Source organism: Mustela erminea, chromosome 6 (genome assembly GCF_009829155.1).
Source record: "Mustela erminea isolate mMusErm1 chromosome 6, mMusErm1.Pri, whole genome shotgun sequence".
NCBI lineage: Eukaryota > Metazoa > Chordata > Mammalia > Carnivora > Mustelidae > Mustela > Mustela erminea.
This window is the reverse complement of record NC_045619.1, coordinates 17,515,449-17,542,611: the sequence shown is the minus strand read 5'-3', so window position 1 is coordinate 17,542,611 and position 27,163 is coordinate 17,515,449. Positions and strand designations below refer to the sequence as shown.

Below are 27,163 nucleotides of genomic sequence, written 5' to 3'. Positions count from 1 at the left end.
GTAGGATTTGGCTTCCAGTGGACGGAAGCGCGGCGCGAAGGTGGGGGCGGGGGTAGGAGCTCGGAGGTGGAGGGGGCGGTGACTAGGAGCTCGGGGGAGGAGCTTGAGCGCCTGCCGCTGTCCGAGTTCTGCCGGCAATCGTGTCCAGCCTCTGGTTATCGTCGTACAGCCATCGGTACGCCGCGCTCCTACGGAGACCAGTAGTTCGCTTGCCCGGCAGGAGCAGTCGCCAGCAAAAGCGGCAGCGGGGGATGGAAGCGGAGAACGCGGGCAGGTAAGGCCGGGGCGGAGCGCCGCCCCTCCCCCCGCGCCCCTCTCGGCGGACTGGCCGGCGGGCGCGCGCACGCACGCAGGGGTCTTTAAAAGCCGCGGCCCGAGTACAAAGGCCGGGGCTGCGCGTGCGCACCGCTGGCTTACTCGGGCCAGTCTTTCCCCCCCGCCGCTCGGAAGCGGCCCTCTAGCACCTGAGCGCTTCTTCCGGCCTTTCCGGCTTCCGGGCGGCTTTCAACCGCGGTCGTGAGCAGCCAGCCGTTTCCAGTTAACACTTCCCTTCCGTTGCTGTCGTTGTCCGCGTTTCCCTCCACCGTCCCTTATGCGGAGAGCCATAAAGAGGGAGTATCGCATGTGTCGCTGCTGGAGTTTTTATTTTAGAGTTAGTCGGTTTATTGTGGCTTTTTCCCCCCATAGGTTTTTATAAGCCGCGTGAGGGGCCGCAGGGTAGATAACACTACCGGACTGTGGCTCTTGAATTCTGGGCTGTGACTGACACTCCCAGGAAGTCCTCGGTGCTTTCTGGTGGTCTTGGGAACGACCCTCAGGATCTACGTTCAGTAGGACCTTTGGGGAGAGTGAGATGCGTGGGGAGAACATTTGGCCAGAGCACAGGTTTCGCGATTTGAACTCCCGGCCGAGAACTAAATGGAAAAATAACTGGGGAAACAGGGTCCTTCAAAAGAAAAAAGTGATGACTTACATTGGAAAAAAAAATTCCTTTGGACCTAATGAGTTTTCCTGACTCTCCGTGGCTAATGGATCCGGAACTTAGGCAAGACACTTCGCTTCTCTGTGTCTGTTCGTGTCTGTAAAATAGGGCGTCTCCGGTATCCGGGAATCTGTGTTAGGGAGAAGGGAATAGATCACCGAAATAATCTTCAGAGTTTAGGAAAGGTATATGTAGACAAAGGGTGGGCTTTATCCTGCCTTTGCTCGTCAAATCCAGACATAAAATACTGCACTTCTTTCCCAAAAGAACTTTACATTTAAAGAATTCACCAGAACTTGTGGAACTCTCTCCTACTTCTGTGATCTTACTTCAGATCAAAATTGAAACCTGGGTGAAGTCTACCATCAAATGAGTTACACGTTAGAAGACCTTGCTCACTGTCTCCCAGCAAAGTCATGGGTCTCTGATACAAAGTTTACCCAAAAATTGACTTATAATCTGTTTTAACTTCATCCACAGGGTTATAGACCATTTTAAATTTTGACTTACAAAGTTTTCAACCTCAGGAAATAAAGAGAATTTTGTGTTAGTAGTGTAAGGACTTTATTGTTGGGGATTCTGAAAAGACTGGGGGCTCCAGATAATCCTGAGAAATTGGGTTTTTGTCAGTCTTGAGTTTATGCTAATCAGGGAGTAGAATGGATTACTGGGTATAATGAATTTACTTCTTTCTTTGGGAAGACTAATTTCAAAACAAATTCAAAGAAAATTCCATTAATATGGACTCTTTAAAAAAAAAAAAAGATAGTTGTAGTATCATAACTAATATTTAAAGGCTAACCAGAGAGGAAAAATGGAGTAAGAGGATACTATGTTTCTAATGAGCTCCAGCATGAAAAGATTTACTAAAAATGGAAAGTAGGATGTCAAATCAAAAATGACTGGAAAAATGTGATACCGACCACTGAAAATACACACTGGGAAGAATAACCTTCAAATGAAATCATTCTTTCTAGAAATGTTAGAGGAACCAAGAACTTTTTTTAGTTAGGCATTAACAACAAGGGTGAGAAAGGTTTTGGTTTTCTGCCTAGTCCACTGGATATTAGCAGATAACAGAAAACAAATACTTGGTTCTAATTTTGGGGTTTTTTTTTAAATCTCAATGATAAAGGAAAATGATTAGGCTGGGAATGGCAGAATGAATGTCTTTAAGAGACAAGATCAATGAGAGCATTTAAGAGAACCGTCACTGCTCTAAGAGAACTCATATTTCCTGGCCAGATAAGTTATATTTCAAATGAAAGGCTAGATTACAGCTAATCTTTAAGAGTTGTAGACAACAGGAGAGGGGCCTGAAGCCTGAAAATAAACATGTGGGTTCCTATTTCTTCCAAAGATAGAGTCCTCTAATTTAATGACTTTGATTCTAAATAAAATTTTTACTTCTCAGTGGTTATTGAGCATATTTAAAAGGAACCAGTGACCACTAGGCTACAGTATAATTCCAGGGAAAAAGTAGGACATACCAAGCTAGCTAGGTTCACTCCCTTTTGGATCATGATACTGAACTAGATAGCTTTAGGAGGGTGATGACAGGGGGTACCTAAAGTATGTAATCATCTCCCACTATCTTTATTATTAGAGCAAAATTACTATATACTATGCAGTTTTAAGTGTCTTATGTGTGTTAACTAATTTAATCCTCATAACCAGTGAATTAGGTACAACTATTGCCATTTTACAGATGTGGAAACTGGGACAAAGAGGTTAAGGAACTTGAGGTAGTAAATGGCAGAGCTGAAATTTGAACCCAGGCAATGTGGCTCAAAGTCTGCCTCCCTAACAACTGTGCCATATACCACTTCTCTGTGGGTAAGGTGAAGATGGACTGATGGCGGTCCAGTTAGGTGAACTCAAGATCACAAAACCAGTTTACTGCTGGAATTATCAAGGGGAGGCTGAAGAGAGGTCTATACTGATGTAACATGTAGTTCTACCCCAACTTGTTCTTTTCAACAATTTAACAGCCTCAAGGTGCTGATATAATCTGTGAATGACCCAGCTCTGGGAGAGGCTTATGGAATTGATAGTCAATCCAGATCAATCCTAATGACTGCAGTGGTGAATCATTTTTTACCAAAAGAGGCACAATCCTGTGCTTAGGTGCTTAAAAATCAGTGATACGAGGGAGAGGTGAGAAAAGGGCGGTTTTCATTGATGATAAACTCCGTATGAATCAGCAGTATAACGTGGGTGCCCGTAAAGCTAATGTGGAGTCCGCAGTAGGACTCCAGAATGAGGAAGTCGATAGCCCTGTTCAGTTTCAGGTTATGATGAGGTTGTATCTGGAGCATTTTTTATTTTGTTTGATCCCGAGCACCAGGAAATGAGAAAATGGTGAAGAAGTTTGGAATCATACTGTATGAAGAACAGTTGGATGAACTGAGGATCTGGCTTGTTCTAAATCTTCGTGTTTATAGTTTCCGATAGATTGTGTACAGCACATACGCAGTAATGCATGGTGAATACACACACTTCTGCTTTGCACTATTTTTTTTGGTGGTGGTGGTGGTGGGCAGCAAAGCAGGGGTTAATGAGAGATAGCAAAGTGATGGCACAAATCTCCCAGGGAGGCAGGGGACCTGGGAGGGTTGTCACCCGAATTTCTAAGTCTTGCAGTTTTTATGGCTTGTGGGCACGCTGTTTTAATCAGATTAACCCTCCCTGCACCTGTCACCCAATCAGGTTTTTCATCTACTTGTCACGCGGGAAAGAAAGGGTGAATGATTCCTTCCCGGTTGGTGTAAAATCCTTTTAAGGGTGGTTTCCTCCTGGTGGTGGCGGCGGGGCCGTTGTCCCTGCCTGCCTGCCTTCCAACTATCCTTCATCATTCCCCCCTCTGGAGAGGTAACCCTAACTGCTCTTGGGGAAGAAGGGTGACGACCAGTCGTAGCTACTTCCTGCTCGTCAGAGGCGTTGGATGGAGCAACAGTCAGGGTTCTTCTCGTCCCGATCTATCAGGGGGCCCCTGTAGATACCTGGTTTGACCTCCATGTGAGGTTCCCTCTGAACCCCAATTTGGAGTTTAGTGAACCCCACATACTGTGGGGAGAGGGCAGGCAAAAGGAATGCAGTAAGGATTATGATTTTGTTGGGGTATGGGGAAAGTAGCAGTTAAGAAGACTTACCTGTTTCCTGTCTCTTCAAGACTACTTTGAGGTTCTCTCTGGGTTCACGGAGGGATTTCAGTTCCTTGTTGTTAGGCCCCATTGGGGACCAGGGTTTGACTTTAGAATGGTGAATCTAGGCTTCAAATTTATAGGGGGACATGATTTTTTTCCTATTTTTTTTCCTGGTATCCACAAGCGACAGTGTCCTGTTAGGGCCCAAAACACCTTTCTGACAAGGGAGAGTTGTGGGGTCCATAAGGTGTGTGGGACTGGGCCCTGGTGTTAAAGCCTGACCCACCTCAGCCCTAGTTGCCCAGATCTGGGGATTAATATCAGCCTCTATTAAGGGGAGGCAATTGCTAGTCTACCCAGGGGCTATCAATATGGGACCTAATATATCTAGCTAAGGGAAGTGCAGGGCTTTCAGGCATTAAGAGTGAGAGGATATTAGATCCCCCTTGGTATGTCCCAGAGGGTGAGAAAAAATCTGGCATATGGGTCGCCCAGTGATGCCCTTAATGATGATACTGCAGTTGAACAATTGACCCAGGTTGGCGAGTAAAACAGAAAAGGTAGCTCCAGTATCAAGAAGGAAACCAACTGGTTTTTCCATTTCCAGAATTACCTGAGGCTCTGGGTTCCCTCTGGTGAGCTGTTTTGGAGGAGCCACCACGTGGAGCCCCAGGCCCCATCAGTCCCAGTCAGGGCGCTGGCCACCTGAGCCTTTGCTCAGGACTGAAGTCCCGAGGGCCGTCAGATTTCCAGTGCCCCCCTGCACAAGTGGTTACAGGGCAGTGGTTTTTGCCACGGGGGCATTCTCACTTCCAGTATCCCAGGCGACCACAGAGATGGCATTTCGTGCCAGAGCCTTGGGCAGCCAAGCTGGCAACGGCCTGCAAGGCTGCGACCAAAGCCTCTTTAAGTTTCTGTTCCTCACTCTTCTCTTGGTCCCACTCTTCTCTTAGACCTGCTACAACTTGTTAGAGCTCTTCTAGGGTCCCCTCGGGGCCAACAGCCAACTTTTACATTTTTTGCCCCGGAATATCTGGGCTTTAAGAATGATCTTGGCCTCAGGAGAACCGGGGGAGACAGCTGTGTATTTAATGAGCGCCTCTCTCAATCTGAGAAAACTATAGGGTTTTCTCTGTGAGTTTGGGCTGATAGTTAATTTACCAATAGACCCAGATATCCTTTCCCAGAGACTGAAAGCTACCTTAACAATTGCCCATGGAAACTTTGAGACAGAGAAGATTAATCACCATCTTTTTTTTTTTTTTTTTTTTTTTTTAACCAACAGACCCTTAAATATCCTTTAAAAGCACAAACCTATGTCTGGTAATCATGCTTTAGCACTTTATCCTATTTGGAAAAGACCTAGATGTAATCCCATTTGTTATCCAAGCAAAAGTTTCTTAATAATTACCATAAACTTTGAGAACCACCATTTTAATGCGAGTTTATTTCACCTTCAGCAAATCTAGGTAGAATCATTCCAGGTTTTATGCCTCCTCGGCTTGGACACACGGGCAGACACCATGTTTTTCCCACTAAAGTGGAAATATGCAGTCCATGTCAGGCCGGAGAAGTCAGGGATTTCCCTGAAACAAAGTGAGTTTCGGCAGCTGCTTGGGAATATTCCTTAAAGTCTCCGTCCTGAGGTAGACGGACCACAGTTGACTCCAATTATAGCCATTAACCCAGGAAATGAATGAGGGAGAAGCCCCCGTGTACTGCTCAGTCCCTCTAGGATGCAGGCTTGGAAGTAATAGCAGTGCCAGTTTCCAAGAGGATTGTTAAGGTTCTAATTACAGTCTTGAGAGGATCCCAGTTGGGGTCTTGAGGTAGAGCCTGGGCTCCAGTTGGACACTGAAGCCACCCGTGGGCTCTCCCATCCCTTGATCCCTGTATCTTTCAGAACCTCACGTTTTCCTGCTTCAGAGAGGGTCTGATTTAACAGAAGCATTACATCCAACTTCAGAAAACTTTGAGGTCCCCCTTCACCTGAGGTCCATAGCAGCACCTTCCCTTGGTCCCCCTTCAAGCACTACTGTTCTTGCAGAGGGTAAAGCCCTCAAGCACCAAAAGGGGTTCCAGGACAGGGCAGGACAGGTAAGGGGGCCTGATCTTACCGTACAAAGGATGGAGTCAGGGGTGAGATTCCCCTGCAGACTCTTGGCCTCTCTACTTTTGGCGTGGTTGTGGTATTCCTTTGTTCCAGTCCCACCCCCCAGGTGCCCAACTGGAGTGGTCAAGGAGGTCTGGTAAGAAGTAGCCAGGAGGCTGGGATTAATCTTACATTGCTAAGATCAAAACAAAAAGAAAATGAGCTGCCTTTTTCCCATTTAAAACCAGAAAACATGGTCCTCAGGGGGCCATGTCTCATCCTCCCACTTGTATTGTGGCCGAGCCCCAAACAAAACAAAGGAGTTGACTCTGTCCATTGCAAACCAGGAAGGTATCCAAGTAAATGATATTGAGTGATTTACAGATCTGATACTCTTCCTTTAGCCTATAATGCCAGGAAGGGACTCTAAAGGAATAAGGGTCTGGTCAGGGAATTACCCATGTACAAGAAGAGAGGAAAATGCATCCCTTACTTCAGTTTCTTACAGTTGATCAGGAAGACTTGGGAAGAGAAGAAAAGGTCTCCCACCTCAGTTCTTCTCATCTTTTCCTGATGTGTGGCCCTAGGTGCTCCTGCAACTGACAGCCAGAGCCCCTGTCCTCTCTGCAAGGGTAGTCATGCTTACCCAGGCTTGTCCTACCTCCTGAGAGGGACCCTGGTTTCCCTACCCTTAAGACTCCCTTAGAAGTCAATGGATGGGGCGCCTGGGTGGCTCAGTGGGTTAAGCCTCTGCCTTCGGCTCAGGTCATGATCCCAGGGTCCTGGGATCGAGCCCCACATGGGGCTCTCTGCTCAGCAGGGAGCCTGCTTCCCCCTCTATCTCTGCCTGCTGCTCTGCCTACTTGTGATCTCTGTCTGTCAAATAAATAAATAAAATCTAAAAAAAAAAAAAAGTCAATGGATACACTAGACTTCTTTAAGTAGAATTGTTTTGTGCGGCATAACCATATGGAGGGACAAGATGTGGGGCATTCAGGGAGAGGAAATCCACCTCAGATAACCCTTGTGGAGTGGAAAAGTTGGGAGATCCCTTAGATCTTAGTTTTTTGCCCTGCTAGGCCATTCCTTCACAGAGGTGGTATAGCCAGTTCGAGGGGTGTCTAGTAATGCCCAGGATAGGAGGGGTCAGAAACAGGAGACTGTCCCTCATTGTAACAGGGAATTGTGAGTGAGATCCCTTGGAGGTCACCTGAACCACAAAGAATTTGGGGGGGACCATCCTGGGCTTTCCCACTCGTTCTCTTGGGGGAGGAATTGGCCAAGAAAACAGTAGTGGGGAAGTTTCGCTCTAGATGCCGGGATGGGCAAGTAAGGAGCCATGTCCCTCTGATGGCCACCAAAGGGTAGCCTTGGTCAGGCCCTTCAGCTGCTGCTAGGTTTTTCCTGGGTCCCTCACATCCAGTGATCTGCACCGAAAGGTGTTCTGAGTCCTTACCAAACCACCATTCCCAGCCTCTGTTGGGGAATCAGTTGGGAAGGAGCCCAGAGAGCCTGTCACCCAAGACTCGAGAATGGCAACCATGCTAATGGCTCTTACATGGCTGACAGGTGCACGTTGTTTCAACAAACAAAATTGGGAGAAAGAGAGAGAGGCTTGCTGCCCATGATTTACAGTTAGGTGTCCTTAACGATGGTGGACATCCCAGACGAGCCCCCATAAATGTCACAGAATTTTTTTCTCCGTCTGTGTCCACAGTTCTAGGTCACACCACTTTGAAGAATGAAGAGGTAGACCAGGCAGAGAGGTGGGCAGCAAAGCAAGGTTTATTGAGCGATGGCAAAGTGATAGTACAGAGCCCTCCCCCAAAGAGGGAGGGGACCCGAGAGAGCTGCCTTCTGCTTTGCAGTGTTAAATGTAGACTTTAAATAGTCACGGTGGTGTTTGATCATGGTTTATATAACTAGTTCCCTTTAGTTGAGCATTTGGATTATTTAACATTGATTGTTATTTTGTCATTATTCAGTGTTGTGTATGATGATTTAAATGAAAATAAAATACTGCTATAGACTGTCCTTTCAAAATTCGTATGTTGAAAACTAGCCCTCCTGAATGGGATTAGGGCCCTTATAAAAGAGGTCCCAGAGAGACCCCTCTTACCTCTTCCATTCTGTAAGGATGTAGTGAGAAGGGAACCCATATGAACAGGAAGCAGACTCTCAAAAGACAGTAAATCCGCCGGTGCCTTGAGCTTGGACTTTCCAGCCTCCTGAAGTGTAGTAAGTAAAAAATGCTTTTTGTTTTTGTTTTTGTTTTTGTTTTTTTTAGAGAGCGAGAAAGGGGAGGGACAGAGGGAGTGAGAGAGAGAATCCCAAACAGGCTCCATGCCCATTGCAGAGCCCAACACAGGGCTGGATCTCATGACCCTGAGATCATGACCTGAACTGAAACCAAGAGAAGGGCACTTAACTGAATGAGCCACCCGGGTGCCCCTAAATATTGTTTTTCATAAGCCACCCAGTTTATGGTATTCTGTTATATCAGCCCAAGGGACTAAGACAAATGTATTTAGAAAAGAGCAACAGAAATCTTTAAAATAGTGGAAAATGGGGCACCTGGGTAGCTCAGATGGTTAAGTGTCTGCCTTCAGCTCAGGTCTTGATCCCTGGGATCGAGTCCCATGTCGGGCTCCTTGCTCAGCAGGGAGACTGCTTCTCCCTCTGCCTGCTGCTCCCCCTCCTTGTGCTTGTGTGCTCTGTGTGTGTGTGTGTGTGTCAGATAAATAAAGTCTTAAAAAAAAAAAATAGTGGAGGGGCGCACCTGGGTGGCTCAGTGGGTTAAGCCTCTGCCTTCATCTCAGGTCATGATCCCAGGGTCCTGAGATCGAGTCCCGCATTGGGCTCTCTGCTCCGCAGGGAGCCTGCTTCCTCCTCTCTCTCTCTCTCTATCTGCCTGCCTCTCTGCCTACTTGTGATCTCTCTCTCTCTCTCTCTGTCAAATAAATAAATAAATAAATTTTTTTTAAAAAATAGTGGAGGGCGCCTGGGTGGCTCAGTGGGTTAAGCCGCTGCCTTCAGCTCAGGTCATGATCTCGGGGTCCTGGGATCGAGTCCCGCATGGGGCTCTCTGCTCAGCAGGGAGCCTGCTTCCTTCTCTCTCTCTCTGCCTGCCTCTCTGCCTACTTGTGATCTCTGTCTGTCAAATAAATAAATAAATAAAAAAACAGTGGAAAATAACAAACTATTAAAGAAGTTGGAGTTTGTTTTAGAGAAAATTTGAGAGTTTTTCAAGTACAGCAAAACCTGAATTAACTGGATTCCTCGGTCCTCTGTGTGGGTGTTTTGAGAAAGACTTTCAGGAAATATGCAGTTTGTCAGGAAAATGCACAGGGTAGCAACTTCAGATGGCTATAAAAACGAGTGCTTTGAGCACTGATGGTCACGAGAAGGGGGTGTGAATGGAGGCTGGGAGAGGAGGGGCGTTAGGTGCAGGCAAAGGAGGGGTACAGAGGTGTGGGGACAGATGGTAGGGAAGAAAAGCGAGCAAAGGAAATAAGATCATCCCTCATGCTTAGAAATTCGGTATGAAGGAGGTACAGAAACTAAAAACTCTTTGGGGTCAGTTCAGAGTCCAGACAGATTTAGTCCTGTTTTCTGTACGTTGTCTCTATATGTAGAAATCATTTTCATGGTCCTAAGAGGATGAGTGACTTGACCAGGTGCTCTTCTGTTGCCATCACTCACATAGAGAAAATGATGCTTCCTAACTTTTGCACAATTCTGAGTTAATCAAGTGGCAATCATATATAAATACAATAAATGTATTAAGTATTTTTAGATTATGGTTAGACAGATTTATGCTGCTTACAGATAAAACTATTACTGGATAATAGACAATTAAATTATCCAGAACTCTAGTTTTCTAGCTTTGAAGTTCTTGAAGGCTTTTGTACAGATGTATTGCTTGCTTCTGCCAAATAATAAGAATGCTGTGAGGGGCACCTGGCTGGTTCAGTGGGTTAAGCCTCTACCTTCAGCTCAGGTCATGATCTCAGGGTCCTGGGATCGAGTCCCACATTGGGCTCTCTGCTCAGCAGGGAGCCTGCTTCCTCCTCTCTCTCTCTCTCTGCTTGCCTCTCTGCCTACTTGTGATCTCTCTTTGTCAAATAAATAAAATCTTTAAGAAAAAAAAAATGATGTGATGCACTCTTTCCTTTTGTTCTGTGAGGAAGCTGTTGAGACTCAAAGATACTCAACCACTCAAAGATAGTGTATTACCTTAGAACTTATACATCATATTTTTCATAGCTTTATTTTTTATTTCTTATTTATTTATTTTCTGTTTCTTATTTAACTTACTGTGAAGTTACCAGGGATCATTTTTAGAAAGGTTAAGGGACATACTGATATTAATGATAAGTTTCTCAGTTTCTTTCAAAATTGATCTCTATCTGTAAAATCAAACTTCAGATTTTTTTTCTTTTCTTTCACTTTTTTTTAGCCAGTTGATTTCTAAAATTTTAATTTTCAGATTCTGAGCTTCAGAATTTAATGACCCCTAAATATGCAAAAGGAACCAGGTTTTGGAAATTTATTTTTTAAAGTTCAGGATCCTTTTGTAATGTAGTGTTTTCCTAAATTAAGTATTTCAAGTTTGGACTTTGTGAGGTGCTCGAAATGGGACACATCTGTGAGACTCGAGAGTGGTAGCAAGAAACAAGGGCGAGGGTAGAAGGTTGCCCTCCGTTCGGTGTGACAGACTAAGAACAGACATCGTGCATTCTTCTGGCCACTCACTTATTATCACCATATGTCTTTACTTTTATACATTCCAGCTGAACAGGGCTGCTCACATCTTAGGAAACTGCTTCTGGCCACAATCAGAATTTACAGTTCATCTCACTGGCATTTCCGAAGGGTCACTAAACAAGATCTCGTGATGTAACCTAGGAGTATCCACGCCTTCTTTACAGTATTTATGTCATCAACACTGAACAACTAATGTTTTTACAATTTATCAAAAAGAGCTATGACTATTATTAAAGAAAAGGGGGGTGGCGTTTTACTTTGTACCAAGCACGATTTAAGCACTTCTCTTCCTTTTTCATATTTGAGCTTCAGGGACTTGTCTACATAGTTTCAGGATGTGCAGCCTTAGGTTACAGTACTGTCTTTTCTACTTTAAAGTCTACATTAAACATTTTCTGTGCTTTTACAAATATCAGTAAATATAATTTTCCTGCATAGAGTTTTCTCATGTTAATGTACTAAGGTTTACTGCATTGCTGTGTCTGGTTTTTTTTTTACATAATTGAAAACAATGTATCTAAAAAAAATTTTAAGATGTAGTGAAATATCTTTCTAATGCTTAACCCTTTCTTTAGCAGCTTCCCCTTAAAGATAGCTTGAAGCTAAAATTCCTCTCCAGTGGTTTGTCCACGGGGTTTGGCCCCTGCATGTCTCTGAGCACCCCGCACCCTAGCCCAGCTGCCCTAGTAGTCTCTTACCCTGTGCCTGCCTCGGCCATTTAAGCTTATTACAGCCATTTTATTAAGAAACAAATTATATACTATAAAGTTCACCCATTTAGATTGTACTAGCTTGCCTTTTCAGTCTCTGCTTTCTGAGCTTCCACTTTTCTTTCTCTGTGACTAATAAGTGAGTAGTTCACCACAGAAAACATGACTTTTCTCTCCAAATGGTAAATGACACTTACCCATTTTAATTCCTACTGTTCTCCTTCCCACTGTGTATTTAATGGCATCAGCTGTAGCTTGTGTGTTTACTTCTCTGGCTTTATGCTGAGGGGCAGCAGTTTGAGATAATGGTTTAGAGTCATTAAAAGTACTTTTTTGGGGCTGCCTGGGTGGCTCAGTGGGTTAAGCCTCTGCCTTCAGCTCAGGTCATGATCTCAGAGTCCTGGGATCGAGTCCCGCATCTGGCTTTCTGCTAGGCGGGGAGCCCGCTCCTTCCTCTCTCTCTCTCTACTTGTGATCTCTCTCTGTCAAATGGATAAAATCTTTAAAAAAAAAGTACTTTTTTGGCAGTTGTTTACTATGAAGGCCTGTGTTCCTTATATTGAAATGAATATTTGCAACAAAGTCTGAAAAATGTTTGTTCAGAAAAGAGACTTAAAGTGTTTTTTTCCATAAATTCACAAATATATACAGAATATCCATTTCTAGTCCTAACCTATTGGCAAAAACCCAGCAGCAACTTAAAAACAGGTCCAATGAATAAGCCATTAAGCAGGCGGATAAACCTTAAGTTCAACTGGAGGGAAGGCAGGAATGAGGAGATGTTGGTCGAAGAGTGAAAAAATTACCAAGACCTGGGAATCTAATGTACATCGTGGTAATTATAGCTAATAATACTATACTGTATCCTTGAAAGTTGCTAAGAGAGCAGATCTTCAGTGTTCTCTGCAAAAAAGAAATGGTAATTGTTTGACATGATGCAGATATTAGCTAAGACTGTGTTAGTAATCATTTGTAATACATGTATCAAATCAACACATGATATGCCTTTATTTCATACAAAGTTTTATGTCAATAGTGTATCAATAAAGCTGGGTGAGGGTTAGATTGGAGGGGATCTTTGTGACAAAAGGAATAAATCTGAAGATAGAGACACAAATTATTTTTATGGACACTTTAATCCTGTATGAACTGCTCTGCCTTTTAAGTTACTCTGCTATAAAATTCCCATGATCTCATTTCAGAGAAAGCAGAGGCTGACTTGACAGGACTGGTAAGTTTTATTGATGACACACCTTGTCATTAAACAGTGGGAGAGTTCATTAATGTTTGGCTAGCAGGCACAAAGTAGAAATTGGGTGAATGTGCGCATGTGGGAACAGATATTCCTTCTCCCTTTGCCCCTGTTGTCAACTCCAAATATCACAGTATGATTTACGAAGTGTTTGGATCCTGAGGTTTTTTTTTTTTACTACTGATTGGTTAAACTTCTAGTTGGGTAACTTGATTGTCATATTTTATATTATTGTTCTTTCAGCTATTCCCTTCAGCAAGCTCAAGCTTTTTATACGTTCCCATTTCAACACATGATGGCTGAAGCTCCTGATGGGGCCGTGGTGAGCGAACAGCACATGCCAGCAGAAGTTCCAGACCCCGCTCCTGCTCAGGAACCTGTACAAGGTAGTTTTCATCAGGGCAGCATAGAAAATTAGCTGTTGGATGAGCTAATTTATGTAAAAAAGGATTTAATGATGAATTTTAGTTTTATTTTAGTGTTAAAATTTTTAACCACTTTTTAAGTATGTGCCAGGCACTGTGATAGGTTTGAGGGAAGAAAAGAACTTGGATCCTGTCCTCAAATACCTCATAATCTTTTAGGAGAAAATAATAAGTAAACACGTGTTAAACTTCAGGACACAAGGGTGCAGAGGGGCACAAGATGCTGTGAGAGCCCACAGGGTTGACTCCTAACTCTGACTGAGGCTCAGAGGTTAGCTTCCCCGAGCTCTGGAAGCCAGGGGTGAGGAGACTTTCTCCCCAGAAAGAATGGGCTGGGGAAATTCCAGACTTAGGGAACGGTGTCTGCAAAAGCACAAATGTGAAGAAGCATGACTGTTGGAAAGTGGTGATTCTCTATCACTGGCATCTGGTATTTAGCCAAAAATAGTAAGCGATGAGGCTTATAACCTGAAGAATGTATATTCTGTCCTAAGGCAGTAGAGAGCTTTGAGAGAATGTAAGCAGAGGGTGACCTACGTAGACTGACATTCTAAAAGCCCAGAAATATTGTAGAGGATAGAGTGGATATTAGGGAGTTTGGCAGAATTTGGAGGCAAAAAGTGCATTCAAGACCAAATAATCTGGGGATGAAATGAGGAGGACCTGAGGGGATGGAGAGAAGGTAACGGTTTTCTCCAGGCTGGCAGTACTGTAAGAGAAACGGGCTCAGAGTTTCAGTTGATGACTGCAGAAACACACCTGACTCCATTGCCTTGGAGAAACCTCTGGCCTTGACTCTCCTCTTGCCGCAGAGTAGATCCCTTGGCGTAGGGAGTGGCTAAATCAGAGTGAGGTAGAGGGAAGAAGGACGCATGGCTGCATCAGGGAACCGCCAAACCGTAGTAGAGTGGGGGAGGGGGCCCAAGCAATTAGGAGAGATGTTAAAGAATTAAGGGTAAGAAAACCAAGCCTTTCTGTGGGTAACTTTAGGTCAGTGGTTCTTGACCAAGCATCCCCCGACCCCCACCCTGCAGGGGACACGAGGCATTGTGCGGAGACAGCTTGGACTGTCGTGACCGGCAGCTGCTCCTGGCAGCTAACGTGTCGAGGCCAGGGTGCTGCTAAACATTCTGTAAATACAGGACAGCCCCCCAGAACCCCAAACCACCCAACCTCAGATGTTAGTAGTGCTGAGATTGAGACTCTGCTTTACGTCCTAAGATAGATCCTGCTTTTGCCTTTTGAAAAACACTTTCACCCCAGCGTTTTCATCCTCAGCACCTCTAAATCCACCTCTTCGGCTGTGTGTGGAACAGAATATACACTCGTAATCTCTAATGCAAGTCCACAAGCTATTTGAGGCTTTGTATTGCTGGAAATTATGGGGAAGTTGAGTTAAAATGCTTCTCTTCCTCCCGCTTTTTCCACTTATTTTTTTCGTTTATTTATTAAACTATTTATGTATTTACATTTAGAATTCCTATAAAATAGTATAATTGCTTTGTATCCCTGATGACAGGTAAGAGAATGTGGAAAATCAGTCTATAGTTATTATGGATGTTTTATCCCAAGAACAGCTCACAGAAGAGAGGGTGGGGCGTGAGCTGCTTGAACCCAGTCCCCGGGGAGGGAAGGGGAGGATAGTGCAGAAGAGCCTGAGGTTGGGAGATAGAAAAGTAGAGAGTTGAAAGGGTGACTTTTCTGGGAAAGCTGCCTAATGTTCATAAGTTACATTTTTCTGCATCTACATCTACATTCTGGATATCACTGTGTTTCAGAGACTCCAAAAGGAAGGAAAAGAAAACCCAGAGCAGCAGAACCAAAAAAACCAGTAGAACCCAAAAAGCCTGCTGAGGCCAAAAAATCTGGCAAGTCCACAAAATCAAAAGAAAAGCAAGAAAAAATTACAGACACATTTAAAGTGAAAAGAAAAGTAGACCGTTTTAATGGTGTTTCAGAAGCTGAACTTCTAACCAAGACCCTCCCAGACATTTTGACCTTCAACCTGGACATTGTGATTGTAAGGATTTTTATCCTCATATGGTTTTATAAATAGCGTTGGTGGATTAACTTTGCCTAACTTCTATTCTTGCCAGTAGCATTTTGTTGAGAAGAACCATATCGGAGAATCCTTTTGGATTCTCCTTTGTGAGATTGTGTTATATGGGTGTGTTAAAGAGGATGGGCTCCAGAGTGGGGCCGTCCAGTTTCCGATCCTGCCATATCAGTATGACCTTGGACAAACCTTAACCTTGCTAGTCACCAGTTTCCTTACTGGTGAAGCAGGGGTGAGGCTATATAGGAGCTCCCTCCCAGGGCTGCCGTTAGATCAGAGAATCCATGTGGCTCGCTTCGATTGCATGATACCTGTGAGTTCTCTATAAATGAAAATACTGATTTTGAGCTTTGGTATTTTCAGTACCTATCAGAAACAGCGTGCAAACAGCTGTTGCTGATGTGGATGCCGTAAGCTGCTTGCCGGGAATGGAGAAGCAGTCTGTGGCTGGAGGAGGCCTCAGCTGATGGGCTGCTCCAGCATCTCTCTTTCCAGCCCAGTTGGGCAGCTGTGGGGGCGTGGGGATATGAAGGAGTCAAACTGGTCTTCATTTTTTAAATTTATTGTATTATCTTTCCTTTGTGTCAAAGTAGAGTTGACACAGCATTACATGGTTTCAGGCATACAGCATGTGATTTGACTGGTTTGTACATTACAGTGTACACACAGCAAGTGTAGCAGCCGTCGGTCACCGGACACCATTACAGTCCCGTCAGCTGCCCGCCCTCTGCTGTACCTCCCGCTCCCCTTCACCCACCTTGCCCATCCCCCTCCCTCTGGCCACCACCAGTTTGCTCTCTGCATTTATAGCTCTGTTTCTACTATTTTTTTCCCCCAGCTGGTTTTTATTTTGTTTGGTCATTTTTTGAGAGAAAGAGAGACAGCACAGGCAAGAGCAAGTGGCCTTTGGTGGGGGAAGCGGCAGAGGGAGAGGGAAAGAGAGAATTCCGAGCAGGCTGCACACGCACGGCGGAGCCTGACACAGGGTCCGGCTCAAAGACCCCAAGATCGTGACCTCAGCCAAAGTCCTGGATGCTTAACCAGCTGAACCTCCTAGGCGCCCCACAGGACTGGTTTTTAAACACAACAGCAGCACTTGTAAAAGGGAATGTTTTTCTTAAAAGAGGAATACTTTGGGGGTGCCTGGGTGGCTCAGTAAGTGTGGAGCTTACTTTAAAAAAAAAAAAGAAAGAAAGAAATAGTACTTTGTTCAGATCAAGACTAGGTACTTGATAAACAATATTGCTTATAATACTGGATTAAGTTTTTATTTTAATAAATTTAGTTTTGTCCACCTCTCCTCTACAGAAGCCCTGAGGCTTAAATTCTATTCTTTAAGACTTACTGTATAAACATTTCTTGTAGATTGGCATAAACCCAGGACTAATGGCAGCTTACAAAGGGCATCATTACCCTGGACCTGGAAACCATTTTTGTAAGTAATTAGTTCTTTTAAATTATTTTACTTTAAAACTAGGTATCTCTGTTAATAGTTTGGGGGGGGGTTAAACTAAATTGTGTGGTTTTTTGTTTGTTTGTTTTAAAGATTTTATTTATTTATTTGACAGGCAGGGATCAGAAGTAGGCAGAAAGGCAGGCAGAGAAAGAGGGGCAAGCAGACTCCCTGCTGAGCAGAGAGCCCGATGTGGGGATCGATCCCAGGGTCCTGAGATCATGACCCAAGCCAAAGGCAGAGGCTTTAACCCACTGAGCCACCAGACAGAGTGGCAGGCAGAGGCAGAGGGGGAAGCAGGCTTCCTGCTGAGCAAGGAGCCCGATGTGGGACTCGATCCCAGGACGCTGGGATCGTGACCTGAGCCGAAGGCAGCCGCTTAACCAACTGAGCCACCCAGGCATCCCCAAATTGTGTTTTTTAAGAGAGATTGTTCAAAAAAGACATACATGTTTTCTGTGCATATGTACACAAAAATAAGTGTTTTGAAACTTTTTGGTGTTTTTTTGTTCACACTTTGGTGTAAGAGAGTGGAGGGGCAAGGAAAGCAGTACTCCCTCTTTTGTTTTGCTAATAGTTTTATAGGCATTTTACTGCATTTTTAAATGAATTTTCCTTTTTACTTGATATCTGCAGTGATAGTAACAATAGTACCTCATTGTGCCCATGCAGACAGATACTGACCTTTCCAGATTTCTGCTTATCCTATTTCCAGGAGAGATGAAATGCATTGATTACTGTAATCAAGTTGTATTAGTTAAGAGACTTTGTGATTGGAGACATTCTCTACAGATACTTTATATCTAGCAGCGTATAATATTAAAGAGCCTCATACTTGTAGAGTGAGCTTTATTTTTTTTTTAATATTTTATTTATTTATTTGACAGAGAGAGATCAGAAGTAGGCAGAGAGGCAGAGAGAGAGAGAGGAAGGGAAGCAGGCCCCCTGCTGAGCAGAGAGCCCGATGCGGGACTCGATCCCAGGATCCTGGAATCATGACCTGAGATGAAGGCAGCGGCTTAACCCACTGAGCCACCCAGGCGCCCTAGAGTGAGCTTTAAAACCAAGTATAACTACTGTTACCTTCTATGTAAGTCCACTTACTTAACACCGCCCAATAGAAAAAGGCATGCAGTAGTTCCTCAGGAAATACTAGTCCGTTATCTTAGAGTAACATTAAAAACATTTAAGACAAAAAAGTACAGTAACGTGTTTATAGAGCTAAGGTCATACTATCTCCATTATTTTAAAAAAATTTCTGGAAAAGTTTGAACTTCCATTTCTTCCACTGTTGGGGTGTTTGAATGTTCCGGGTCTCTTGGTGTATATTTATTTGTTTAAGTTATTCTGGGGCACAGGAGACAGTTACTAGAAAGGAAAACAAACCGTTTCAAAGTTTCCTACACTGACTAGCTCTGTATTTCCGACAGCCGTTTACCTTAACTTCCCTGTGAAAAGGAGATAAAAATAGTAATTAAGATCTCATAAGACAGTTATGATCATTAAATGAGATAATCCATGCAGAAGGCTTTGCACATAGTAATTGCTTGATACGGTATTTGACCCATAATTTTTTAAAATATCCTAAACCTTTTATTTAATTTTATTATTATTTATTTATTTATTTACTTACTTATTTTTGGTAATTTCAGGAAAAATGCAGACTACCACATCAATTCATGGAGCAAAAACCTCTGATCTCTATGGAAATAAACTCAAATCTTATTTTCGCAGGGAAGTGTCTGTTTATGTCCGGCCTGAGTGAGGTCCAGCTGAACCATATGGATGATCACACTTTACCGGGGAAATACGGTATTGGATTTACCAATATGGTGGAAAGGACAACACCAGGCAGCAAAGATCTCTCCAGGTAATTACATTTATTTTTATAGGTTGGAACCTGACCATGCAGTTGCCTCATGTACTCTAGGGATACTATATGTACCTAGTTGAAGCTGAGCTTAACATGTAACATAAATCAATCTTTTATTCACAGCTCTCTGAATTTAGCATATTATAAATATTGCCATACTTGTATCTTGACTACTTTTTAATTCAATTTTAGTAAAGAATTTCGTGAAGGAGGACGTATTCTAGTGCAGAAATTACAGAAATATCAGCCACGAATAGCAGTGTTTAATGGAAAATGTAAGATTTACTTTTAAATTTTATCTTTTTTCTTTGCTAACATTATGGGCAATGTAAATATGTTTGTATTTCATTTTAGGTATTTATGAAATTTTTAGTAAAGAAGTTTTTGGAGTTAAGGTTAAAAACTTAGAATTTGGACTTCAACCCCATAAGATCCCAGACACAGAAACTGTAAGTCCTTAAAATTACATTTGTAAATCAGCTAAAAAGAATTTTTTTCTAGCTAACTTCCCTTTTTTATTTGTCCTATCCATTGTAATTGATGCCATGGGGAAAGGAAAAAAAAAAGCACTGGATTTCGTTGAGTAATAGTTTTATATCAACTCAAACTAATAGCTGCAAATTAACTCAGGTACCGTTATTTAAAAAAAAAAGAGAGAGAGAAAAGATAGGTTTGTCATATAAAATGTCTTACTGATATTATTTGGTTAAAATGTTAGAGGGGGCTAGCTAATGTACATTCAAAGACTATTTAGTGGCTTTTTTTTTTTTTTTTAAGATATTTATTTATTTATTTATTTATTTGACAGAGAGAGAGAGAGATCACAAGTAGGCAGAGAGGCAGGCAGAGAGAGTGGGGGAAGCAGGCTCCCTGCTGAGCAGAGAGCCCAGGACCCCAGGACCACAGCCTGAGCCAAAGGCAGAGGCTTTAACCCTCTGAGCCACCCAGGTTGCCCTAGTGGCGTATTCTTAACCAAATTCAAGTAGGTTAGCCCTTATTCGGTATGAAACAAATATGTAAATAAAGACATGCTCCCAATTAGCGAAACTGCTTATCACCCCCTGCTTGTATATCTTAGCCCAGTTTCATTTTAGAGCCATATAAATGGTACACAGTCTAGTTGGAGACAGACGTCCCGCCAGTCTGACTGGCACAGGGTGCTGGTGACTATGGTCTTGTCCCTGAAGGCGTCATGAAGTAACAGTGGTTTTCAAACTCTGTCATTTTTCTATATAGAGCTTCTGCAGACATTTGGTTCAAAGATTACTTCTTAAATGTAGTTTTAAGTTTTGTTTATAACTTTGAAAAAAACAACATTCGCGCATGGACCCATGTGTTCTAGACAGTATTTTAAATGATGGAGAAGCCAGTGTGCCGACAGGTTTTTGCAGAGACCTCAGAGTGAAGTTTCTGCCACTTCGATATGTCTGAATGTCTCCTTTAAATTTCTTCTGTTTTTAACTTGTTATAAATACGTGATTGATAAAGTAGGTGGTAGCCCTGGTCTTTATTTAAACCGAGGCTTATACTTGTCTACTTTGGTAAAATTGTAAAGGAGTCCATTGCTTTCAATAAATTACTGCATTATTGTCCCTTAAGAGCCAGATAAGACTCAGGTACATCTCTTGGATATATGTGACCGTAATAGTGCAATACTGTGTGTATATATATATATATCTATATATATATATATAGAACTTGAATCTTATCACGACAGGTAGTTTTAGGTCTTACGATGAGCTGGGAGTACTTGTATCTTCTATAATTTTTTCTTTGGTATGAAATACAGTTATTAATGATGTTAGTGATTCAGCTTTGAAACAAAAAACTACTTTTTCAAATTTCTGGATCTTTTTTTTTTTAAGATTTTATTTACTTGAAAGCACAAGCACAGGCAAGGTAGGGCAGGTGGAGGCCAGAAGCAGACTTTCCGCTGAGCAGGGAGCCCAACTTGGGGCTCGATCCCAGGACTTCAGGATCATGACCTGAGCTAAAGGCACATAACTGACTGAGCCACCCTGGTGCCCCTCTGGATCATTTTATTTTATTTTATTTTATATTTCATTTATTTCAGACAGGGGAGAGAGAATGAGAGAGCACACAAGCATGAGGAGGGAGAGGGGCACAGGAAGACACAAACTCCCTCCTGCGCAGGAAGCCCGATGTGGGACTCCATCCCAGAACCCTGAGATCATGACCTGAGCCCAAGACAGACACTTAACCAACTGAGCCACCCAGGCACCCACCCCCTGGATCATTTTAATTGAAGAATATCTTGGGATGGGAAAATGTGCTATTACAAAACCTGGTAGCATTTGCACCTACATATCTTTATGAGTCAGGAGTTTCTAAATGCTTTCTGAACAAAACAAAAGAAATAATTTGTTTTTTATAATGTTACAGAGGCCAGTATAAAAATTGCAAGAAATTGCAACGGGAAATTTCATAGCCCAGCAGCCTCTCTCTTCGAAATATATGTGATGTATATTATTACATATTTTGTAATCTGTGAACGACAGTTGCCATCCCAAGTGATAAATGCAAATGCCTTTCTCCTCTGTCATTCTACTTCTATTAATTTATCCAGCTCACACATACTCAAAATTAAATATATACAAGGTTTTTCACTATAGCTTGTAATAACAAAAGACTAGAAACGGCATGCCTGGGTGGCTCACTTGGTTAAGCAACTGCCTTTGGCTCAGGTCATGATCCTAGAATCCCGGGATCGAGTCCTGCATCAGGCTCCCAGCTCCATGGGGAGTCTGCTTCTCTCTCTGACCTTCTCCTCGCTCATGCTCTCTCTCTCAAATAAATAAATAAAATCTTAAAAAAAAAAAAAAAAAAGACTGGAAACAACCTAAGTGCCCACAGATGGGGATTGGTTAAATAAATATGCAGGTACTACATAGCTATGAAAAAGAACATCTTTTTACTCTAATACAGGTATCTGGTACAGAATTATCTCTGAATACACTGTTGAGTCAAAAAGAAAGGGAATAGAGAGCATGTTACCATTCATGTGTGTCTTAAGAAGGATGCGGGAGAATACATTATTAGACACATTTGATTGTGTTTTCTTAGGTTACACCTCTGAAACCAGCAACTTTGATTGCCCTGAGAAGAGAACTAGGTGAATAGAGACAGCATTGGGAGAGAAAACTTCCATTATATACTTTTGTGCCCTTTTGTACCTTTAGAACTGTGAACCATATGTTTACTGTTAAAAAGACAAGACTGTTAATTGATAAATGAATGTGGGGCAGATGCCTCATTTTTTATTTATTGACTTAAAGTTAAGTAAATTTTACAAATTTGAACTCAACCACAACTATGTTTATTGAGTTTGCATATATTAATATGTGGTAAGCATCGTTATTAACCCAGAAAAAGATAAATTTTTTCATCTCTATGTGAGTAGATTCAGTAGACTTGTAAGATTTATGTAACTATATAATTTTTATAATTCTAGCTCTGCTACGTTATGCCGTCATCCAGTGCGAGATGTGCTCAATTTCCTCGAGCCCAGGACAAAGTTCATTACTACATTAAGCTCAAAGACTTGAGAGATCAATTGAAAGGCATTGAACGAAACACAGACGTTCAAGAGGTGCAGTATACATTTGATCTGCAGCTGGCCCAAGGTGTGTTCCCTTCTGCACTTATCTGTCTCGTGGATCTGTACATTACAGGAAGCATGTTGTGGATTTAAAAGTAGAAGAAAAGAAAAGTTACATTTGCAGTCAGTGCTCTGACAGTAGACATTGGTCACTATTAAAAATCTCCGTTTACTAAAGTCTGTTGTGGGGCCCCCTGCAGATGCTCAGGATACAGGAAACATCGTCGCCACCTGAAATTAAAATCTAGTAGGCTTTTACAGTTCCTATGAGTTAATTATAAAGAGTTCAAAAGATGATAGTGAAAGATACATTAGTATACATGACCTAGAAAGAGATTTGTTCATGATGACTTCTGAATAAAGCTAGTTTCAGAACCATTGTACAAAATCAGTTTTAAAGACCTTTTATTCTCCTCGCAGAGGATGCAAAGAAGATGGCTGTTAAGGAAGAAAAATACGACCCAGGTTATGAAGCAGCGTATGGTGGTGCTTATACAGAAAATCCGTGCGCTGGCGACCCCTGCAGCTTCTCCTCTGGGGGGCTAGGTATGTTCCCGTCCATGTGTATGTTCCTTTCCAATGCTTGGTTTTGTCAGGACTGGGGAAGGGGGGTGGTGGTTTCTTTAAGAGAATGAATTACTGAAGCTTGGGAATGGGACTATGAAAATCTTTTCAGTGGCCAGTAGTGGAAGTGTGCTGGTGAGCTGACATTCCGCCACGCGCGTGTACGGCGCATTGTCTCTGAGTCACCGAGTCGTCCTAATCGCATTCCCTCCGTGAATAACCATGAGGCTTCCTCAGTCCTGTGTCTGCCGAGAGAACAGATATTGTTCGTTGTAGTCAAGAAGCCTGTGTAACTACTTTAATAGCAGTTCCCCTTCGCTGGACTGCTCAGACCTCCTGATTGAATCCTGTAATGTTTTCAGGTAAAATAAACGGACACTAACATTCTTTTCTCCCCGGCAGCTGACAGTGCAGAATCAACTTTCGGTGACATTCCAAATGGGCAGTGGATGACCCAGTCGTTTACAGACCAGATTCCTTCCTTTAACAATCATTGTGGGACGCCAGAACAGGAAGAAGGAAGCCACGCTTAAGAGTGGTGCTTCTCAGCTCTGCATCGGTGTCGCCGTTCTGTCGTCAAGAAGTGGCCCTCACTTGGCTCACTGAGGCATTTTATTAGTACTTTGCTCTCTGATGGGAGGATAGTACAGTTGCGTGATAGAATCAACTGTATGAACCTACTAAGTAAGTTGGGAAGGAAAAGATAGGGTTTTTTGTGTATGAGTTTTTGTATTTGAATTAACCATCATTCCAGCTTTTTATAAACTATACTTCGTTTATGAAGAAACTGATTCTCCTTGGGGAGTCACTTTTAATCTGTAATTTTAAAATGAAACAGTCTGAATATTTATACTTGATTATTAACTGTGCATAAACTGAGATACCCATTATTCCTTTTATGCCTAAGAAGGGCCTGCTAGTAATAATTACCCCTGGTAAAGAGGCAGATGTGTTCTTTTTTGTATATGAAGTCAACCCACAGTGGAGTCTCATTTGGTGGTTTTTAGCGGTGTTTGATGGGCTCCCTGAAGCGTAGTCACGTTCACACCTCCTTGGCCTCACCAGTGGGGAGCGTCTGTGAGAGATGCCCAGCAGCGGAAAGGTAAAGTGCGGCCTTCCGGCAGCAAGGCTGGCCTGGCCTTCTCAGACAGGGCCCTGCAGCCTGGCTGTGGCCTCCTCCCGCTGGGTGTTAATCCTCTAGTGTAGGTAGAAACTGTTGAGCTGGGATGCTAAATTCCAGAGAATGCAGTAGACCTTTTTTAAGTTTGTTCCTTCCTCTGTGTTTTACTTGAGTGACCTACATTTGATAGGGAAGGAACTGAATTTCTCTTACAATATCGGCCGCCATGCTACTTTTATCCTCCGTGGCTTTAAGGGTGTAAGGTGGAAAGTGGTGAGAAATGCGCTCTTAGGCTGAGCAACAGCCTACTGGAGGTGTTCGATTATCTTATTTAAATTGGTGCTTTATGTACGTGAGATGTATTAAGATAACGGAATTTTTCATGCTGGGTATATCTAATCAATAATTTAAGAAAATCTCCACATCATTGTCTGTTGCTGTGAACTACGTGGGCCTCTTGGCAGGGTTAGTTTGAAGTAACGTACCTTTGTGATTTTCTAATGCCTTTTCCATGGTGCTATGAAGAGTCCAGACTAGTAGGCCTGGTGGATAGTAAAGCTTGGTATTCAGTAATGCCATTTGCAGTTACTCCTGGTCACTTCTGAAGGTCCTGATGTCGCACATACCCAGGGAGCATGCTGTTTTTCAATACGAAAATATTTATGAGGTGTTCTTTTTTTTTTTTCCTAAGAGATTATATGGCCTGTTCTCTGTATAATAAGAGAAACAAAGTCTTGTGAATCTTAACATGCCTTTTAGCTGTGGCTGTGATGGATTTTCTATTTCCCTTAGTCTAGGTCAAGCTGTGTCAAAGTTGCTCAGCCCATGTTCTCTCACTCATGTACTGCACTGCCGTTTACATGGATGTTTTATGCGGGCGCTTGAAGTGCCTTGCATCAGGGATTAGGAACAATTGAATTATTTTTTCATGGGACTATGTAAAGCATGTAAGTAGGAATTGCTTTGGTATATAATGATTGTAGCCTTACAATAGTTTTGTTTTGTTTTAATTTGAGTGGAGAAAGTACCCTTTAAATTATGATGAACGCTCATTAGAGAAGGGGATTGAGGATTTTCCAAGTATACGATAATGGTGTTTTCCATTACCTACGGAAGATGACTAGTAAATGTTGATATATCCTCTACATGACTATATGAGACTTTTTCATTAAAAAATATTGAAAAAGTTTTTAAATTCATTTGGAAGTCTGATGGTTTTTACAATAAAAATATTAAGAATGATTATCCTAAGTTGCAGGTTTTTCTGCAGTAGGAGTGACTGGTATTCTTTCCCCCTTTACACGTGAGGTTGGTCGACCCTGTGTTATGTTTAACTTAGAGAATAACATATATACTGAAAATCATTAGAAAATCTGCAAATATTTTATTTTCTCAGACATTCATGTTTTAAATGCAATACATTGTTTTACAAAAGACAAGACTGGCAACCTGTTTAAAAAAAAATACCTACATATGAAAAAACACATTTAGAAATTTTTAAAAATTGTGAATACAAGTTGTTGTTTAGAGTGTAAGCAAATTGCTGAAACAGAAACGGGTTCATTTCCTCCCAGCAGGCCAGCGCACACAGGTCACCCCGATTTCCGTAACGGCCCCTGTCCTGGAGGAGTCCGTGCCTGCACGACCAGGGTACCGTTTGCACACATTAGTCTTTGTGGTTTACGTCGTAGATCATGTGTGTCGAAGGTGCTGTTCATGAACAATGAAATAGGGCTACAAATGCACAACTCGACATTTTTATGTAGGAAATTCTTAAAATGTCATATTATATCAGCTGTTACGGTGATTGAGTTTAAATATCCCTGCAGGGTCAGGAACAAACCAGCTCTCCCATAAGTCATTGTGAACACTAGGGAAGTCCCAAGGTTTGTGTCTTCCATTCCAGTGGAGTAATTTTGCTTCCTGTAGAAAGTGCTCAGAATATCTGGTATCTGGATTCCAGCCTTCATGGTGTTTAGAAGAAAATAAGAGGCTTGTTAGAAAGTAAAATTTTCATATTGAAAATTGAATACAAGTCCATTATTTAAAAAACTACGCAAATCAAAAAGTATGTAAGAATTTAGCACCCTAGGGACGCCTGGGTGGCTCAGTTGGTTGAGCAGCTGCCTTCGGCTCAGGTCATGATCCCAGCATCCTGGGATCGAGGCCCATATTGGGCTCCTTGCTCAGCAGGGAGTCTGCTTCTCCCTCTGCCTCTGCCTGCCATTCTGTCTGCCTGTGCTTGCTCTCCCCCCACCGCGATAAATAAATAAAATCTTAAAAAAAAAAAAAAGAATTTAGCACCCTAAACCTCCAAAATAACCACTGTTAAGAGTTTCTCCTGAAATCCTTCCAGTAACATTCTAACCCGTATACGTGTGTGTGTGTGTGTGTGTGTGGTATAGCACATGTAGAATGGATAGAGAATTATTAGTTTATAATTGTTTACTTACTGAGTTCCTTATTAAGACTCTCCAGGTTGTCTCTGTCCCTTCACTGACATGAGTGAACACCGAACAGGCTCGTGTGCACATTTGGCACATGTCTCCAGATCCGTTGGGTATATTCTTGTAGATGGAATCGCTAGACTGAGGGTGCGTGTCTTACATTTTTGGTAAGAGGTTGCCGGGCTGTCCCCAGGAGAACTTGTGTCAGTTTCCCTCCCACCAAGAGTTTACAGGCGTTCTCCTTTCTCCACGTTTTCCCCCAGAACCAACATCTTCCTATGATGATCTTGCTTTTACCAGATGGGATGCGAAGAGTAAGATGCACTTTCTAACACAAAGCTCTCCCGTTGGAATGTTATTCCTCTCATAAGGAATCACTTTGAGATGGTGCGTTTACCCTCATACTGCCGTTGCTCAGCTTGTTTTTAGAATATCTCTTCCAGAAGTACATTACGAATGTAATCTTTTTTTTTTTTTTTTTTTTTTTTTTTTTTAGTATTCTCTATGGTGTTAAATTTCCTTTCTATGAAAGAGAGTTTGATATTTTTTTTAAAACTAAAATCCCTTAAGAGAGGGTGAGTAGCTGGGGTTGTGTGCTAGTCCCTCTTAACACATGATGCAAGAAAGAAAAAACAAAAACCCATTTCCTACTATTCA

General features: G+C 42.5%; 2 protein-coding genes across 3 annotated transcripts in view; one reads left to right on the top strand and one right to left on the bottom strand.

Moving 5' to 3' along the window:
* The first annotated feature begins 16 nt into the window (after nt 1–16).
* TDG (thymine DNA glycosylase) lies at nt 17–25,258 on the top strand. Of its 2 annotated transcripts, XM_032346552.1 has the most exons (11): nt 17–274; nt 12,900–12,928; nt 13,193–13,335; nt 15,153–15,394; nt 16,796–16,865; nt 18,618–18,753; nt 18,949–19,031; nt 19,111–19,205; nt 22,229–22,400; nt 22,796–22,921; nt 23,342–25,258. In XM_032346552.1, exons 3-11 carry the CDS (start codon nt 13,242–13,244, stop codon nt 23,470–23,472), a joined length of 1,149 nt encoding a protein of 382 aa, XP_032202443.1. In that variant the 5' UTR covers nt 17–274; nt 12,900–12,928; nt 13,193–13,241; the 3' UTR covers nt 23,473–25,258. The 2 variants fall into 2 exon arrangements, with proteins under 2 accessions (XP_032202443.1, XP_032202442.1); XM_032346551.1 differs by lacking the exon at nt 12,900–12,928.
* A 162-nt stretch (nt 25,259–25,420) lies between these two features.
* GLT8D2 (glycosyltransferase 8 domain containing 2) overlaps nt 25,421–27,163 on the bottom strand; it is a 40,095-nt gene continuing 38,352 nt past the window's right edge. The window contains exon 10 of the mRNA XM_032346553.1: nt 25,421–26,023. Coding sequence (XP_032202444.1) covers nt 25,851–26,023 — 173 coding nt within the window. The 3' untranslated portion in view covers nt 25,421–25,850. The remainder of the gene's footprint in view (nt 26,024–27,163) is intronic.